This window comes from Rhinopithecus bieti, unplaced genomic scaffold (assembly GCF_001698545.2).
Source record: "Rhinopithecus bieti isolate Rb0 unplaced genomic scaffold, ASM169854v2 scaffold_54524, whole genome shotgun sequence".
NCBI lineage: Eukaryota > Metazoa > Chordata > Mammalia > Primates > Cercopithecidae > Rhinopithecus > Rhinopithecus bieti.
The window spans coordinates 132,760-148,984 of NW_016821081.1; the positions used below are offsets into that span (position 1 = coordinate 132,760).

At 40.8% G+C, this 16,225-nt stretch overlaps 1 protein-coding gene across 1 annotated transcript in view; it reads left to right on the plus strand.

Moving 5' to 3' along the window:
- The window catches only part of LOC108520688 (SH3 domain-containing kinase-binding protein 1-like), a 127,069-nt gene that overhangs the window by 104,121 nt on the left and 6,723 nt on the right, over positions 1-16,225 (plus strand). The window contains exon 4 of the mRNA XM_017860158.1: positions 7,521-7,650. Coding sequence (XP_017715647.1) covers positions 7,521-7,650 — 130 coding nt within the window. The remainder of the gene's footprint in view (positions 1-7,520; positions 7,651-16,225) is intronic.

Sequence of the window (16,225 nt, forward strand, 5' to 3'; positions counted from 1 at the left end):
TTGTTGTTGTTTTTGTTTTTTTTTGAGATGGAGTCTTGCTCTGTCACCCAGGCTGGAGTTCTGTGGCGTGATCTCGGCTCACTGCAAGCTCCGCTTCCCGGGTTCACGCCATTCTCCCGTCTCAGCCTCCTGAGTAGCTGGGACTACAGGTGCCTGCTGCCACGCCTGGCTGATTTTTTTGTATCTTTTTTAATAGAGACGGGGTTTCACCGTGTTAGCCAGGATGGTCTTGATCTCCTGACCTCGTGATCCACCCGCCTCGGCCTCCCAAAGTGCTGGGATTACAGGCGTGAGCCACCGCACCTGGCCGAAGCCACTTTGTTTTTCTATTTTATCTAGAGCCTGGGAAAGGAGCCACTTTTCCTCTTGTGTTGGATTAGCTTGGTCTTAGCCAGTCTCTCAGTCATGGCCCAAGGGATGTTCAAAGATTCTTGCTTTTATGTGTTCTTTATGGTTACTTTTCCCAGTGGCCCCCAGTCAGGCTGGCTTAAAGCCTAACCTGGTTTTGTGGCTTGCAAAGATGATAACTTCCACTTTCGAAGTACTTCTGCATCTTCCTTCTTGTGCCCATAGAAGATTTGATACACTTAGCTAGAGTTAAATAGGCCCTTGAACTTCATCAGAACTTTAGATCAGTCAGACAACTTTTGTGGGTGTGGATAGGCAGTCCATCCTCATGTCATTTTTTGCCCATGAGAAGTCAAGTTTATTCAAAGGCTGATCAGTTAATAGGTGATCGAAGCATACCGAAGTTCTTACCTGTTAAGATATCGCCTTGCTTTAGAAGGGTTTGTATCTCTGCAAAAAAAAAAAAAAATTAATATAGAATATCTGTCTATTGGAATTTGATAATCCAAAGAGCTTGGGCTGTTCTACAATTACTTCTCCAAATAACTTTTACATGAACACCTCTGATTTCCTAATGTGCAGAGATGGTAAAACATTCATATTAAGGAGAAGGAAGCCGTGTTTAGAAGAGAAAGTTGATTAGATTTGAATCATCAGCATACAAAACAGGCCACAATCATATAAAAGTAACATATTTGCAAATTTAAAGGTATTTATAATAGATTTGCATAGCTGTGGGATTTATCAAATATTTCAGTGCTTACACTCTGAGAGAAACTGTGTTTACTGAGATTCGGAGATTGATTGAATAGAGCCTGTCCCTTGAAACATGTTCAGTCTAGTGAGGGAGGGCAAGATATACACAGTTAAGGTAACTATCAACCCAAGATGTTACCAAAGTGGCAAATGATGGCATTGACGAATGAGAGAGGAATATAAAAATAGGAGTAGTCACAGAAGGTGAAGAAGATGCTTTGTAGAATAGATGAGGTTTCAACTGAACATGCAAATGGTGAGTGGTATTTGTGTTAGGTGCTGGAGGAAGGAGGACCTGGTGTTAGTAGAGCCTTGCTCTGCAGTAGGGGAGGACCTGTGAACCTTTGGGACAGGTATAGGTTATAGAAAGCAGGGGCTGGTGGATGCAATGAAATGGGGTTGAGATCAAAGTTATAGTGCTGGCCACACTGAACTTTCAAAGGAGCACCTGTTTAAAGATTCCTAATCTAGGGATTTCCCAGGTGAATATATCCCCATAACCATTTTCTCACCTGGAAATAGTGATGGGAGAAAACTTGAGGATCTTGATTCATCAGAAAGGTTATCTTGCTGGCTTGTGTTACCATTTATTCGTATTTTTTAATTGGAATGATAGAAAGACCTTAGCATTGGACTCAGGAATTTGGGGACCTGTGGCTGTTTTTGAAGGATAAGATTATCAAGCACTGCTGAAGGAAGTTTCCAAAAGCTCTACCAGAAACCCTTTCCACTCTGATGAAAATCATGGATGTTGCTCTGTCTTGTTGGGCAGTTGGCCTAAGTCTTAAATATAAATCGTATATGTTTTCTTAAATGACTTCCCTTCCAGTTACTCTACAGATTTCTCTTCGAGGGCCCCCTCTCATGTAGAATAGCCTTGTTCTCAGAAAAGTGAGGGGGAGGGAATGAAAATCAACTTCCCTACGTGAATGGAATGTTCTGGCCCAGCCAGAAAGAGGTAATCATACAATGAACTACACAGGAATTGGGGGAAAACATTGGTCCAGCCATTTAGGACCTAGATAATGCTTGTTTATATTTGGCATAGCCAGCTTTCTCATATCCTCTGAAATTGAAAATAATGTAGGTGTTTATGTCTTCAGGAAATGCCCCCCTTAAAGATATACTTTTTTTCACCAATTCTACTGATAGAAAAACATGTTTACCAGAAACAGTTTGTATTTTCAGCAATATTTTAAAAGTTAAAATTATGTCTCAGCACATTTATATGAAGTTTTAGAAGAAGTAAAATGAATCAAAGGTGATAGAAATCAGATTAATGATTGCTTGGAGGTGGATTGACTAGGAAGGGGCACAGGGAACTTTCTGGAGTGATGAAAATGCTCTGAATGTTAATAGAGGCGTTGGCTAGAATGGGCGTTTATCAAAACTAATCAGCTTGTATTGTTAAGTTCTGTGCATTTATGTAAATTATACTTCAATTTTAAAAAAGCTTTAAAAGCTATCTTAACATTTTTCTAGTGCTTTAAAAATTCTCAAAACACCTTTCCCTGCCTTTCACAACTCAGAGAAAGGAACAGTATTACAATTTTCATTCAGTTACTTCTGAAAAAAATTTGAGGAAAATTTTAGCAACGTTAAGGTGTGGGCCTTTCCTTAGACTTTGATGTGTCACTTTTCTTTTATGGGAAGAATGGTAAAACAGCTCTTGAAACAATGAAGCTGACTTCATTTGCCTGTGTGCATCCACCTAACCCCAGGCTTCCCTCAAACCCACCCCTCCAGTGTGCTTCTGACTGGGGTTTGGGTATCAAAGTATTCATTGAATGAAAAAAAGCTATAGTCGTCCTTAGATGAATTTTTTCTGTCTTGCTACTTGTGCCCTTGGGTAGACTGTAGACCTGGTAAAGCCTCTGTTCCCCTTCTTAGTCCAGTTGACAGGTAAAACTTCAGGGGTGATAAATAGGAACTGGTCTGAATAGCCAAGTACTCACAGGTAGCATGCTATCTTTTCAGTCACAGACTTCTTTAATGCCTTACAAATGGGGTGCAAGAAGGGGTGGGGATGGGAGTATTGAAGTTCACCCAGGTGTTTGCCCAATCTCCAACAGGGCTAAGATTTAAAAACTGCTTCCTTGGACCCTGAACGCACTTAGATACTGTTGATTGTAAAGACATGAAAATTGCAAGGCCCTCAGATAGAAACTGTTGAAGTGGTTTTATTCTGTCGTTCTCAAACACTACCAGGTGTAAGCTGCTCTGCTTCCAGCTCTGGGCCAAAGATGAGATTCACTCTTGGGGCACAGTGAAATTGTATCTTAGGGCATTTATATGAAGTTCTAGAAGAGGCGAAACTAATCAGAGGGCTCCAGAGCTGGCTGGGTTGGTCATAGAGGAAGACAGGTGGGATTTGTTCTCAGCCTAGAGCCAAGGCCTGTAGAAGACTGTTTATGAGTGGGGAAGGGAGAAGATGGGCATCTGCCCCCTTTTATTATTGTCCTTTCTTTGGGGTGGAAGTTATAAGCCCTTGCTGTGGTATTCATAATCCCTACTTTCTTACAAAGAGACAAAGAGATGCATTTCTTTCTTTTCTTAACTATAGAAATGCAAACATAAGTAAGCTTGATTTCTAAGCGGGGGCATGGGGCATTCAGGCTCTGTAACTTCCTCTCTCTTGTTGGAAACTTCTCAGGGATGGAGTCTTTATCTGTTTTGTTCAGCAATGAATCTGTCCCCAGGTACTGGGGCAGTGCAAGATAGGTGCTCACTAAATATTGGTGGAATTGGTGGAATTGGGAGGACCACACAGACCTGGGTGTGGCAGTACCTAGTTAAGAACAGTGGCGAATATAGTTAGGATCTCTCAGTTCCTTTTGCTTCTCACAGGAAGGAAACCTTTTTCTGTGGGGGAAATCAGGGCTCTGTAGGCCCCATGGAGGATTTTCCCAATAATGTCCTTGCCATTCATTCGTTCATTCATTCATTCAATGTGTGAGGCACTGTGCTTTACTCTTAGAATGAGTGAATGAATGAATGAATGAATGAATGAATGAATGAAAGAAATCACATGGCAGTGTCCATGTCCTCATCTTTTTTTTTTTTTTTTTTGAGACGGAGTCTCGCTGTGTCGCCCAGGCTGGAGTGCAGTGGCCAGATCTCAGCTCACTGCAAGCTCCGCCTCCCGGGTTTACGCCATTCTCCTGCCTCGGCCTCCCGAGTAGCTGGGACTACAGGCGCCCGCCACCTCGCCCGGCTAGCTTTTGTATTTTTTAGTAGAGACGGGGTTTCACCGTGTTAGCCAGGATGGTCTCGAACTCCTGACCTCGTGATCCGGCCGTCTCGGCCTCCCAAAGTGCTGGGATTACAGGCTTGAGCCACCGCGCCCGGCCACGTCCTCATCTTTATGCAGGAAGTTGAACTAGAATATCTCTGAAGAGGGATAGTGTGAGGTATCATTTTTCTCCTGTCTCCAGCCTCAGTCTCGAGACCAAAATAGTTGGCCTGGTTATAGAAGGAAATAGTACTGAACGACTCTCACTGGTACTGGGGCCACCCCCACCATCCTCATGAAGGACTCCAGCTCACAGAGAAATGAGCATCTTGCCCATGGTGCGCCTGTGATGGGAAGTGTGTGCCCAGGCGATGAGCAGTGGTTTTATTGTCTGCCCCTCCACTTACTGTGTGGCTAATGATAGACCTCTGCCATTTTCCCATAGGCCACTCCTCTCAGACTGTGCTTTTGACAGTCATACAGGCATCTGGGGGTGTGGTGAGGTGAAGATATGTCTCTTTTCCCAGCAGACAGCCTGTTTTTCCTACACATCAGAATGGCTTCCCTCAGGGATCTTGGGCAGGAGCCACTTATTACTAGGAATAGGAATGTTCCAGACATCTTCTAACTAAGTGGGTTGGAATTGGCCCAACTACCCCGTGCTGTTGGGGATTATGCCAGGGACTGCTCATTTGTGGTTTGTGCCCTTGATTTTCCCCTCCTGCCCTGTGACTCCTGGGAGAGAGAGGGTCATTTTCTGGTTTCTTATTCAGTACCAGCACAAAGGACTCCGCTGTACAAATCCTGTGATGATTGATACTGAGACTCATGGTGAATCTTCCTAACCATCTAAGCCTATAAAAAACTCCTTGAAAAAATAATATGTGTCAGTTGAATTGGCATAGAAACATGGAATGATTTCAGTGGAAATGCTGTGAAATGCCACGATTTGGTATCAAATAGTCGTTGGGACAGTTGTGCATGGATGCCGTCATCTGGATTCTCTCCCGAAGATTTTGTGATCGTGCAAATGTAATTGCCACTCTGGGAGTCTGTATCGCACAAGTTTCCTTATAAATGCTTAAACATATCGTTCAGGTTATCTCCATTCCACAGGCTCCATCAGCAGCCCCCTTTCTCATACACACCTGTCCCCTAAGTATGGCTGCCATTTCTTCTTCGAAAAGCCTACCTTAATTTTGATTTCTTTTTTCTCAAAGCCTTCCTTTAGCACCCCAGATCTCAGTGAGCTCAACTTTGTGTAACAAGTTTAATGTGTGCTAAGTCATGGTCTTTTCTCATCTATTTACCTTGCATTGCTAATGTTTAGTCACACCTTTCTATCTTGGTAGAGTATTCACCTCTTGAGGAAAACTAAGGACATGTCCTATACAGTTCTATGTCCTGCAGCCCCTAGTGAAGATTAGTAATGCATATATACCTCTAACACAGATTGAGATGCTGTCCTAAAGATGACAACTGTGAAGTGTGTTAATTATTCCCATCGTGCAGATGGGAATAAAACGGGGTTCATTTTGGTAGGACAAATTTAAATAAAGTCACACAACTGCTAAGTTTCAGGACAGACAAAATTTGAGCTGGACTTTTGACTCAAAGTTTCTTTTTCTTTTTTGTTTAAATTATTTTAGCTTTTAAATTGTATTTATTAATTTGGATTGGTAATACAGACGTTCCTCAACTTACAATGGGATTATGTCCCAATAAACCATCATAAGTTGAAAATATCATAAGTTGAAAATGTATTTAATACACCTAACCTACCAAACAGCGTAGCTTAGCCTAGCCTACCTTAAATGTGTTCACAACACTTCCATTAGCCTATAGTTGGGCAAAATCATTTGGCAACACAGCATACTGAAGAGTGTCGGTTGTTTACCCTCATGGTCACATGGCTTACTGGGAGCTGAGGTTTGCTGCCGCTGCCCAGCATTATAGAAGTATTGTACTACCTATTGCTAGTCTAGGAAAAGATCAAAATTCAAAATTTGAAGTATGGTTCCTACTGAATGCATATCACTTTTGCACCATCATAAAGTCAAAAATCCTAAGTCGACCTATTGTAAATTGGAGACTGTCTGTACGTGCACATGGTAAAACAATTTCAAAGGTTGTATTATACCCCACTATACTGCTTGTAACTTGATACTTGCTTGTTTTCAAACTGCCCTTATTTTCCTCCAAGAAGCCAGTTTGCTCTTCTGACTTCTGCTATTCTACTAGTGGCTCTATTACAAAATCCAGGCACAATTTTTTTATCCTTCTGTCACCCATCCCTGCTAGTTGATCACTCAAGGCCAGCTCAGACCTCAAAGGGCCCCTAATCCAAATCTGCCTCATCCATTCTCACTGCTCCCCCAATTCAGCCTTCACTGCTTACCCAGATATCATAGTCTCGCTACCCTTCCTACCTCCCTACCCACTTTCAGTTCATCTTAGCGTAATCTAGAACCCTTCAGAAATGTACAGGAAGCTCTTATACTTTCTGATTGAGTTATTAGCCTACAGATAAATTCTTAACTATATTTTTTAAGCTGTTTAATTAGTTTGGTAGTCTGGGGAAACCATTCTCAGTTTTTAGATAATGGTTTTAAATGCATAAAATAAAACACATAGGATTATAAAGGGAATAATTGATATTGAAATAGTTATCAAATTATTTTAAAACCAAATTTTGATATAGTAATCTATAGGTATCCTTATTAATAGACTAAATAGCAAAGGTCTCCCAGTAGGTGTAATAACTATCACCATTTCAAAGCAGCAATGAGCACAAAAGATATTTCGAGATACCCATAGCATCTATGATGTGATATGAAAATATCTGTGGTTTGTTTGGTGATGAGTCACAGGTCCTTCTAATATTGATGTGTTACCTACCCTACATTCATAACCAAAGCAGATGCCAAATTTCAGTTAGAGGCCAATGAAAATGAAGTATTAATTTTGTCTGTTTGCATTTATGGACCCCAGGTAAACACCCCCTTCTTTAGCCTGAATCTCAAGGCTCTATGTGGTCTGTTTTCTTGTTCCCTGTTAACTTTAAAGCCATCTAGTCTCACTGTGCGGGCTCTGCATGCTACACCATACAGATGGGAGCAAAATTGGAAACCACCATGTCTAACCTGACCCTTGCATCTCTGCTCTTTTGTTTGTATCTCTGCAGGTAGAGGAAGGATGGTGGGAAGGTGTTCTCAATGGGAAGACTGGAATGTTTCCTTCCAACTTCATCAAGGAGCTGTCAGGGGAGTCGGATGAACTTGGCATTTCCCAGGATGAGCAGCTATCCAAGTCAAGTAAGGAAGTCCACCCTACCAAGCAGGAGAGGGGCGGGGGACTGGCAGGCTGTGCTCCAGCCTCCCTTCTGTTCTGTATCCTATGCCGAGAGGCTATGGTAAACGCTCACGAGTATTTTTTTGGTTATACTACCTTAACCCACTGTGGTTTAGGAAGTTGATCACTATGAAGGGTGACCTTCATAGTGATTCATAGTGATTCTGTATGTCTCTGGATAGGTAACTGCCAGCCTTCATGCCCTGGTAATACTGTCTCATGGGTGGCCCATGTTGCTGTGCCTCCATATACTTATATACTCTAGAAGTATACTCCATATACTTCTAGAGTGTTGCTTACTTCTAGAGTGTTGCTTACTGTAAGTTCATAATTGCTTACTGTAAGTTCATAATTATTTAAAAAATGAACCAAATGGGATTGTCAGTATTTCTCAGCATCCCTTGAGGGACTTGGAGAAATTACAAAAAAAAAAAAAAAAAAAAATCAGTGATGGTGAGAAGTAAAGTGCTATGACAAGATGAGTGCATGTCAATCCCCTTAAAAGTAGGTCAAGACAACTGAGAGTCCAGGTCCCACCTTGGGTGGTGAGCATGTGTGTCCTTCTGCGATGGTGACAACGAACTTCAGGTCTTTCTTTCTCCAGGGCCTGAAGGTCTCCCTCCAGCTTCTCTGCTGCCCTTTCCAGCTCACGGAGCAAAAGGTCAGGACCGGGAAACTTTGTTCTCCCAGTCACTAACCCAACTGTGGGCGTCTGTGTATCTCTTGTGCCGTCTTGAGCCAAGGTCATGGGCATGAATGTTGTAGGAGGCTCAACTGTGCAGCACTACCTGGGGTTGCAGAATTTCCTTTCTGACAAGAGGAGGGTAGCTTAGTCCTGCCCAAATCATTCTTAAATGTCTTCCTTTTTCATTTGGAAAAACCTGACTTGAGTGGTGTTCTCGTGTTAGTTTGTGTCTCTTTTATTTAACCAGTAGTATGATTAGACAAATGTCTGATTTGGAGGTAACGCCATTTCCAGAGAAGTGCTCAGGCGACTTCCTTCACTTGGTGTCTCAGCAGCTCTGGATGATGTAGCCTGACATACGCAGAAACAGCAGCACTTGCTGGTTACCCAGTGGCTTCAGCAGTGCTCCTTCCCTCCACTGCCAAAGCCCGGGACCCTCCTACCCCTGAACCCCATTCCATCCTAGAGTCTATGGTAGGAAGGTTTGGAAGGGGTTGAGGGGCAAACGAGGTGTCTTGGAGCTCCTGTTGCCTTCTCTGGCTCAGGGCAGGAGGATTCCTATTAACATGGCCCAGCTGATGAGTACTACTGGGAGGGGAGAAGGTGTCCTTGATCCCACATTAGTGGAAGGTACTATTGCTTTCAAAGTCCATATTAGAATTCTAGCTGCCCTGGTGTCTTCTTTTGTACTCTGGAATAACTATTGTACCTGGTAATTAGGTCCCATAATAACAGTACTCTATGTTAGGGACATTGTGGATTAAATGGGATTTTTTGGAGGAAGGACCAAATTGGGTCATTATAACATTATTTCCATGAATAAATTCATTACAAGGTCCAATAGCAATAATGTACATAAACCACCTTGCTCCACAGCAGACCCATACTAAATGGTAGCTCTCATTGTTAGTCAAGATAACTGTTGAGACATAACCAGTTAGTATCAGTTGCTTGGAGGCTGCTTGCATACTGATTGATAGTGTGTTGGCTGAAGCATTGTGACTGCATTTGGAAATTACTTTGGAGCTCCTCTACTGATGCAGAGGAGGAGATCTGGGGAAGTATTAGACAACTTCTTAGGAAAAGTCTTGACATCTTGGTGTCCTGCCATCTTAGCTATGCTCTCAGAACTGGAAGATCAGGGGAGTAATGCCTCTTATATCTTTAGAACTGTTGAAACAAATTGGTTTCTCTCATTCCAAGTCAGTAATAGGGACAGCTCACCTTGCCTGACCCATCAGTTAAAGGTATATGGTGCTGGAATTCCTGGTACAGAGGATTAGGAGGTTGGGTGGAATGGTCTTCCCATTTAGCATTATGTCATCACCTGTTCAGAAGGGGCATTTTCTCTTCTAGAGACTGTTCCCCACACACAGTTACTCAATTAAAAGCCTTCCATTTCAAGACCAGGAGAGCCCAATAGTTTCAGCAGCCATGTTTAGTTGCCATTGTTGAGGGGATTTTGAATCCCCGGAGAGGCATGGTCTCCTAACAAGGATGGCTGCTTCTGATAAAGGGTACATGGTTTTTGTAATCTTCCTGTATATGCAGTTAAGGGAAAGAGGGCCCATCTCTCCATCCGTTGGTCCATATCCATCTATCTATCCATGCTTCTTTCTCTCCTTCCTGCCTTCTTCCTTCTGTTCTTCATTCATTCAATCTTTATTGACACCCTGTTGTTACTAAAACACTGTCCAAGGCACTGACGATATACAGAGACAAATCAGACAGGGTCCCTGCTTTCAGTAAGTGCACACTGCAGAAAGCAGACACGCAAACCCAAGTTCAGCAAAGTGTCCAGGTGCTCTGCAAAGTAAGCATCTGAAGAAGAGTGGGGCACAAAGACGCCAGTCCCATGGGGATGTGGGGCTTCATAGAGGAACAGATGTGAGGATAATGAATAGCTTGCTAACTTGAAGTAATTCCCTGAAAGAGAGAAATAGTATCTCTCAGTGTTCTGACAGAATTTCCAGTAGCAGGCCAGGCATGGTGGCTCATGCCTATAATCCCAGCACTTTGGGAGGCCAAGACAGGTGGATAGCTTGAGCCCAGGAGTTTGAGACCAGCTTGGCCATCATGGTGAAACCCTGTCTCTACTAAAACAAAACAAAAAAACAAAATTAGCCGGGCATGCTAGCACATACCTGTAATCCCAGCTACTCAGGAGGCTGAGGCATGAGAAGTGCTTGAACCCGGAAGGCAGAGGTTGCAGTGAGCCATGATCACACGACTGTATTCCAGCCTGGGCTACAGAGAGAGACTATTTAAAAAATATATATATCCAGTGGCCACTTACACCCTGAATTTGCTTTAGTGTGTGACTATGTTAAGATTTCTGTAATTGGATCAGATCACATACAGAAATTATATGTACTGGTAGGATTTCTCTAAGTAGAGCCTTTGGTTTTAAAAGGGACCTACTTATTCTCCATTCCCAGATAATGGTGTTAGTAGTTTTGATGTGCTTTACTTAAAACAAAACCAAAACCTTTTGTTTTGAAATATAGCTTCACAGAAAGTTACAACAATAAATACAAAACTGTACAGAGATCCCTTGTACCCTTCACCCAGTTTCCCCCAGTGATAACATCTTTTTATAATTATAGTACATGCATATTACTTTTGTCATGAAACCATAAAAGACAAAATGTGGTTCATACACAAAAGACATCTAACTTTTTACTCTGGTATGAGATAAAATGTACTTAATCTAGGTCTTTGTTAGGCCAACCCACTAATACTCTTCACAAATTACAGTTCATTTTTCACAGAGATTGCTTAATTAATACACAGATATGGGAGTAAGTTAAATTTCTAATGTTTGTGCTATACTGGTAATTTTTAGAGATCATAGTGACATTGTATGCAAATCCTCTTAATTTAAATGCTACCACACATTAGGGTAAGGTTTTTCTAAGAATGATAAAATCTGTATCTGAATATGAACCATGTGTACAGTGAATGCACATATATCTCTTTGTTTCTGACACACACATATACACCCCTACTTCTGTATGTGCACATGTTTATTTGGTATTTGCATTCTTCACATTTCTACTTCCAGAAAGTATTTGAGGTAGTTATTGAGTTGAATTTTGTGTACCAGTAGATGAATGTGATAGAAGAAACATTGGCATTATATTTATAAGGGAGTGTGCCAAGACTGCTTGACACATGGTAGGTGTTTAATAAATGCTTATTGAATCCCCTTTTACTATAAGGAGGCATTTTTATTTTTGAATGACAGGTGAAAGTCTTTTGAACTTGCTTTTCTCTTATTCTGATGTATTTTTACATATGGTAGTTGGTAATGAAAGTCTCTAAACTTTCTTAGATCTTTGTTTAGGGTAATCTAGTCTATCAAAGAATTGCAATGATTGTGTTGGTGGATATTTTATCCATTTTATCTCAGAGAGGAAAATTTATAGTTATGCTAGTAGCCCAGAACTTCATTTGCGGCATACTTTAAATTCTGAAACAACATCTTTACCATTTTCAGAACTTATGAAACCTTAAAGGTAATTTTTCAAAAAACAATTCTTATAAACTTTTTTATTATTGAAAATGTCTAACATATACAAAAATAAGAATAGTCTAATGAACCTCTGTGTACCTATCACTCAGCTTCAGCAATTATCAACCTTTGGCCAATTTGTTAAAATTATAGCCCTCCACAGGCTTTGTCCATATTATCTTGAAGGCAAACCCCAAATATTATATAACTTCATTCATAAATATTTTAACATGCATCAATAAAAGAGTGTCTTAAAATACCATTTATCTCTCTCACACACAATTACGGCAATTCCTTAGAATAATTAAACACATGGTCACTGTTCACTTTCCCCTAAAGTCTTCTTTATTACCATTCATTTGAGTCTGTATCCAAATAAAGTACATACATAGCAGTTAGTATGTCTCAAATCTATTTGAATCTATAGATTTCTCCTTCATATCTCCTTTTTTTTCTTGTATTTTTTTTTGCTAAAGCAACTGAGCCCCTTTTTCCATTAGTTTCTCACAGTGTGGCTTTTGCCGATTTCATCTCTGTTGTGCCATTAAATCTGTATTCCTATAAATTAATCATTAGATCTAGGGACTTGATTAGATTCAGGAGATATATATATAATATATATCGCAAACCTGCCACCTAGGTGGTAATGGATAATCCACTTGGAGGCTCATAATGTCTGGCCATCCTGCTTTTTGAGTGTTAGCAGCCATTAATAATTGTCCCCCAAACCTAGTTACTCATTAGGGCTTGCAAAGAGGTTTCAATCAGAAATTTAAAAAAAATAATAAAATGGGCTCCCGTGTAACAGATCAGTAGTCCAAAAAAGTGTTTAGTAAATTAGGTTTTTAAAAATCAAAACAGTCAAGTGGTTGTGCTAATAGTGTAGCAGAATCTTATGACGTTAAGGTGGAAAGGAATTTAGATATTATTTAACTCAGTGTCAGATGAGAACACTGAAGCCCAGTGAAATTAACTCCCAGGCTTCTGAGTGATGGGGAGAAAATGACATGCAAGCCTTCCATACACATTCTGGTGCTGCCTCCATTACACAAATAGTTTACCTTTTCACAGGTCATCTGACAAATTTCAAGCCTGAGTACAGTTTAGCTTATTTCTTCTTCTTCTTGTCACAGATCATGATTAGTTAATTGCCTTTTCAGTTACAATTTTGCACATTTTACTGTTGACTAAATAATGTGCAGTGGCAAATCCAGATATGACTGCTGTCCAATTTCAATTTCATATATATTTTGCCTTACATTTAAGACATAAATGTGTCTTTTCTGTTTTTCATATCCTTTGATATTATTTGCTTTCAAATAATGGTTGTAAAACTAAAAATGTCCCTGTTTTTTAATTCTATAGCTACAGAAACATTTTCAGTTATTTCCCACAATCTTCAGAGGGAGAAAGTTTGCATTTTCTTTCTGTAACCATTAATAACCATGAGTTTTCTGTTGGTATTGAATTTCTCATTTTCCTAATTCCTTATTTAAAAAGTTGAGGTTCTGATACTTTAGTGGCTTGTCAGGCTAAGACAAAGATGAAGATGAAGGCCAGGTGTGGTGGCTCACACCTGTAATCCCAGCACTTTGGGAGGCTGAGGTGGGAGGATCACTTGAACCCAGGAGTTTGAGACTGGCCTAGGGAACATAGTGAAACCTCGTGTCTACAAAAAATAGAAATTAGCTAGGTATGGTGGCATCTGCCTGTGGTCCCATTACTCAGGAGGCTGAGGCAGGAGGATCGCTTGAACCCAAGAGGTCAAGGCTGCAGTGAACTATGATTGTGCCATTGCACTCGAGCCTGGGTGACAGAGCAAGACCCTGTCTCAAAAAAAAGAGAGAAAAAAAAAAGATGGTTTTACAAAATGTATAGCAAACCACTGCCATGATGCAGAAATAATTGTGTTTCATTAGCTGTAAGAAATGGATTGCTCAACGTCCCTTGTGTATAAAAATGAAAGCCAGTCTGACAAATCCCACTCTGTGGCATCATTAGACTTTTTTTCTTTTTAATATTAGATGGTATTTGTTTGGAGTATGATGTTCTATTAGCAATGACGAATGATGAGCAAATTGATGTCATAGTTTCAGGCAAAATTAGATGCTAGCGTAAGTGTATGGTTTTGTGTGTAAATTTTAAAACTCTTCCCTTTTATAGTGTTTACTGCCTTCAAGTACTAATATTTAACAGTGACAGTATACTATTTCCCCCAATAAGATCAACATTACTCATATTCATAACCTTTCCAGTTGGCTGCGTCTTTTGCTGTTCACATGGGACACCTATGTGTCCTCACCCAGCCCCAGCCCAGACTACATCTCAAATTGCCTTGCTGCCAGTGCACAGAGAGACTTTGCAGAAAGGCTTGACCATTCAGAGACATCACAGCCATGGTCTACCTCAGTGACTCTCAGACTTGGTCTTGGGGAAGAACACATGGAAGTTCTAGTGTACTTGGAGGAACATTATCGAAATATTGCCTTTTAAAAATTCTTACACTTCCTTTTTTTCTGACACTTGAGAGGACTGCTGCTGTTAACTTTTAGAGGGCCTAGCTCACAAAACAGCTGTGTTCTGAGGACTAATGGTGACTTAATGATTGAAGTTAAGCAGAATAAAAAATTGCCCAAATAAAAACTAGCCACTGTTACTTGCTCCACTTTTGTCATCAAAGTCCTCAAGAGCTTCACGTCTAGCAAGAACATTTGAAACTTTGTTAGTCTTCAGATTATTCTTACACAGCCAGTGATTTGAATGCCTTAAGTTTTTGCTTTAATCGGATAGAATGCATCTGTCAAAAAGGGCGCATTTCAAAACAAGGGTGTACCACCATGGCTGTAGGACACGGAAATTGGAAATACCTGATCCCATTTAAGTTGTTGGTCTGATCATTCACAATTCCTTTCCTATATGGGGAGGGCCAAGGCCCAGAAGCTGACAGTGTGGTTTCTCTTGGGTTTTCCATTTTAACATGGAATGTTTCTAAGAAGTGAGACAAGTTGCTCTCTCCCTTCACTTAGTTCTACTCCCTGCTTCTCTGTAAATGTAGCCTAGCTTTTTCATCCTCCAGACTTATTAGGAAGCTGTATGACTGGCCTCCAGTTTGAATATTTAATTAAAAAGCCATAATATAATTTATTTCTCAGATAATTTAAAGTAATATGTTTATTAATTGAGTTTGCCTTTAGCAAATCATTTTGCCTGTCAGTGGTACTCTCTGTAGGGCCTTTGTGTGTGTGCATGTATGTGGGTGTGTGTATGGGTGGGTGTGGGAGGGTGGGCGGGGGTGGGCTGAAGTACAGTCAAACCAGGGCAGTATGTGTGTATTCTGTATAGTTGCTCATGGTTCCCGAGGTATTTGGGCTCTAGCCAAGGGTTCAGCCTTATGCAATTGATAATCTCTGTTACAATAAACTTGTAACAGCAAAAAAAGATAATTTGACATTTGACACTGGGTGAGTCCTATGTCCTCATGCTTAAGTACAGTTTCATGACTGACACAACAGAATCCCAATTAAGATGTTTTGAGAAACAGGGTTTTCTGGTGTCCTTGGTGTTAAGCAGAAAACCCCATATGTTTACATGGATGCCACTGTTGGTTTCAAACCTTAGTGGTGAACCCCCGCTCTCCAGTATATTAATACATTTTCTTGCTTAAAGGTACGGAGGGTGACAGATCTTTTAAAGAGAATTCTGTGTCTTGTTTAGAATCTTGGGGACATGAATATTCGTTTTTATCATGTAGGTCTCTAGGGGTAGAAGATAAAGGATGATGTGTCTAAATCTGTATTATGCATGGGTCGTAGTCTCCAAAGAGAAGCTTGTGCTGTACAATTGAGTTAATTAAGGAGTCCATTTGATTGGATTCCCTCTCATTAATTGAAGTTTTCCTATTCTTTAAGTTACAATGTTGAAATGGCTTACAGGTTTAAACTGGGCATAATGTACATGCCAGTCATTTGCAGAGGCAAGCCCCAATTTTTGGGTGCTCATGCCATACTGGTTGCATGGGGACTTTGGGCTCATTCTGTAAAATTCTTAAATCCTGCTTAATGGTCTCTACTTAATTTTGTGGGTGAAGCTCTTACGGCAGATTCATTGAAGGCAAGTTCAGTTAAAGACTCTTCCTCTTCCTTCTTTTGCCATCATTTGCTCCCTCCTCCCCGCTCTCTTGTTTTTCTCTCCCCTTCTCTTCTCTCATTCACTGTCAGGAAAGACTACCTTTGAAGGGACAATTCTGTACCGAGCTGCACCGGGAAAGACGGAGGGCCACAGACGCTATTACAGTGAGTGACCTTAACAGCAGAAGGCAATTGTAAAGATAAGATCTGGG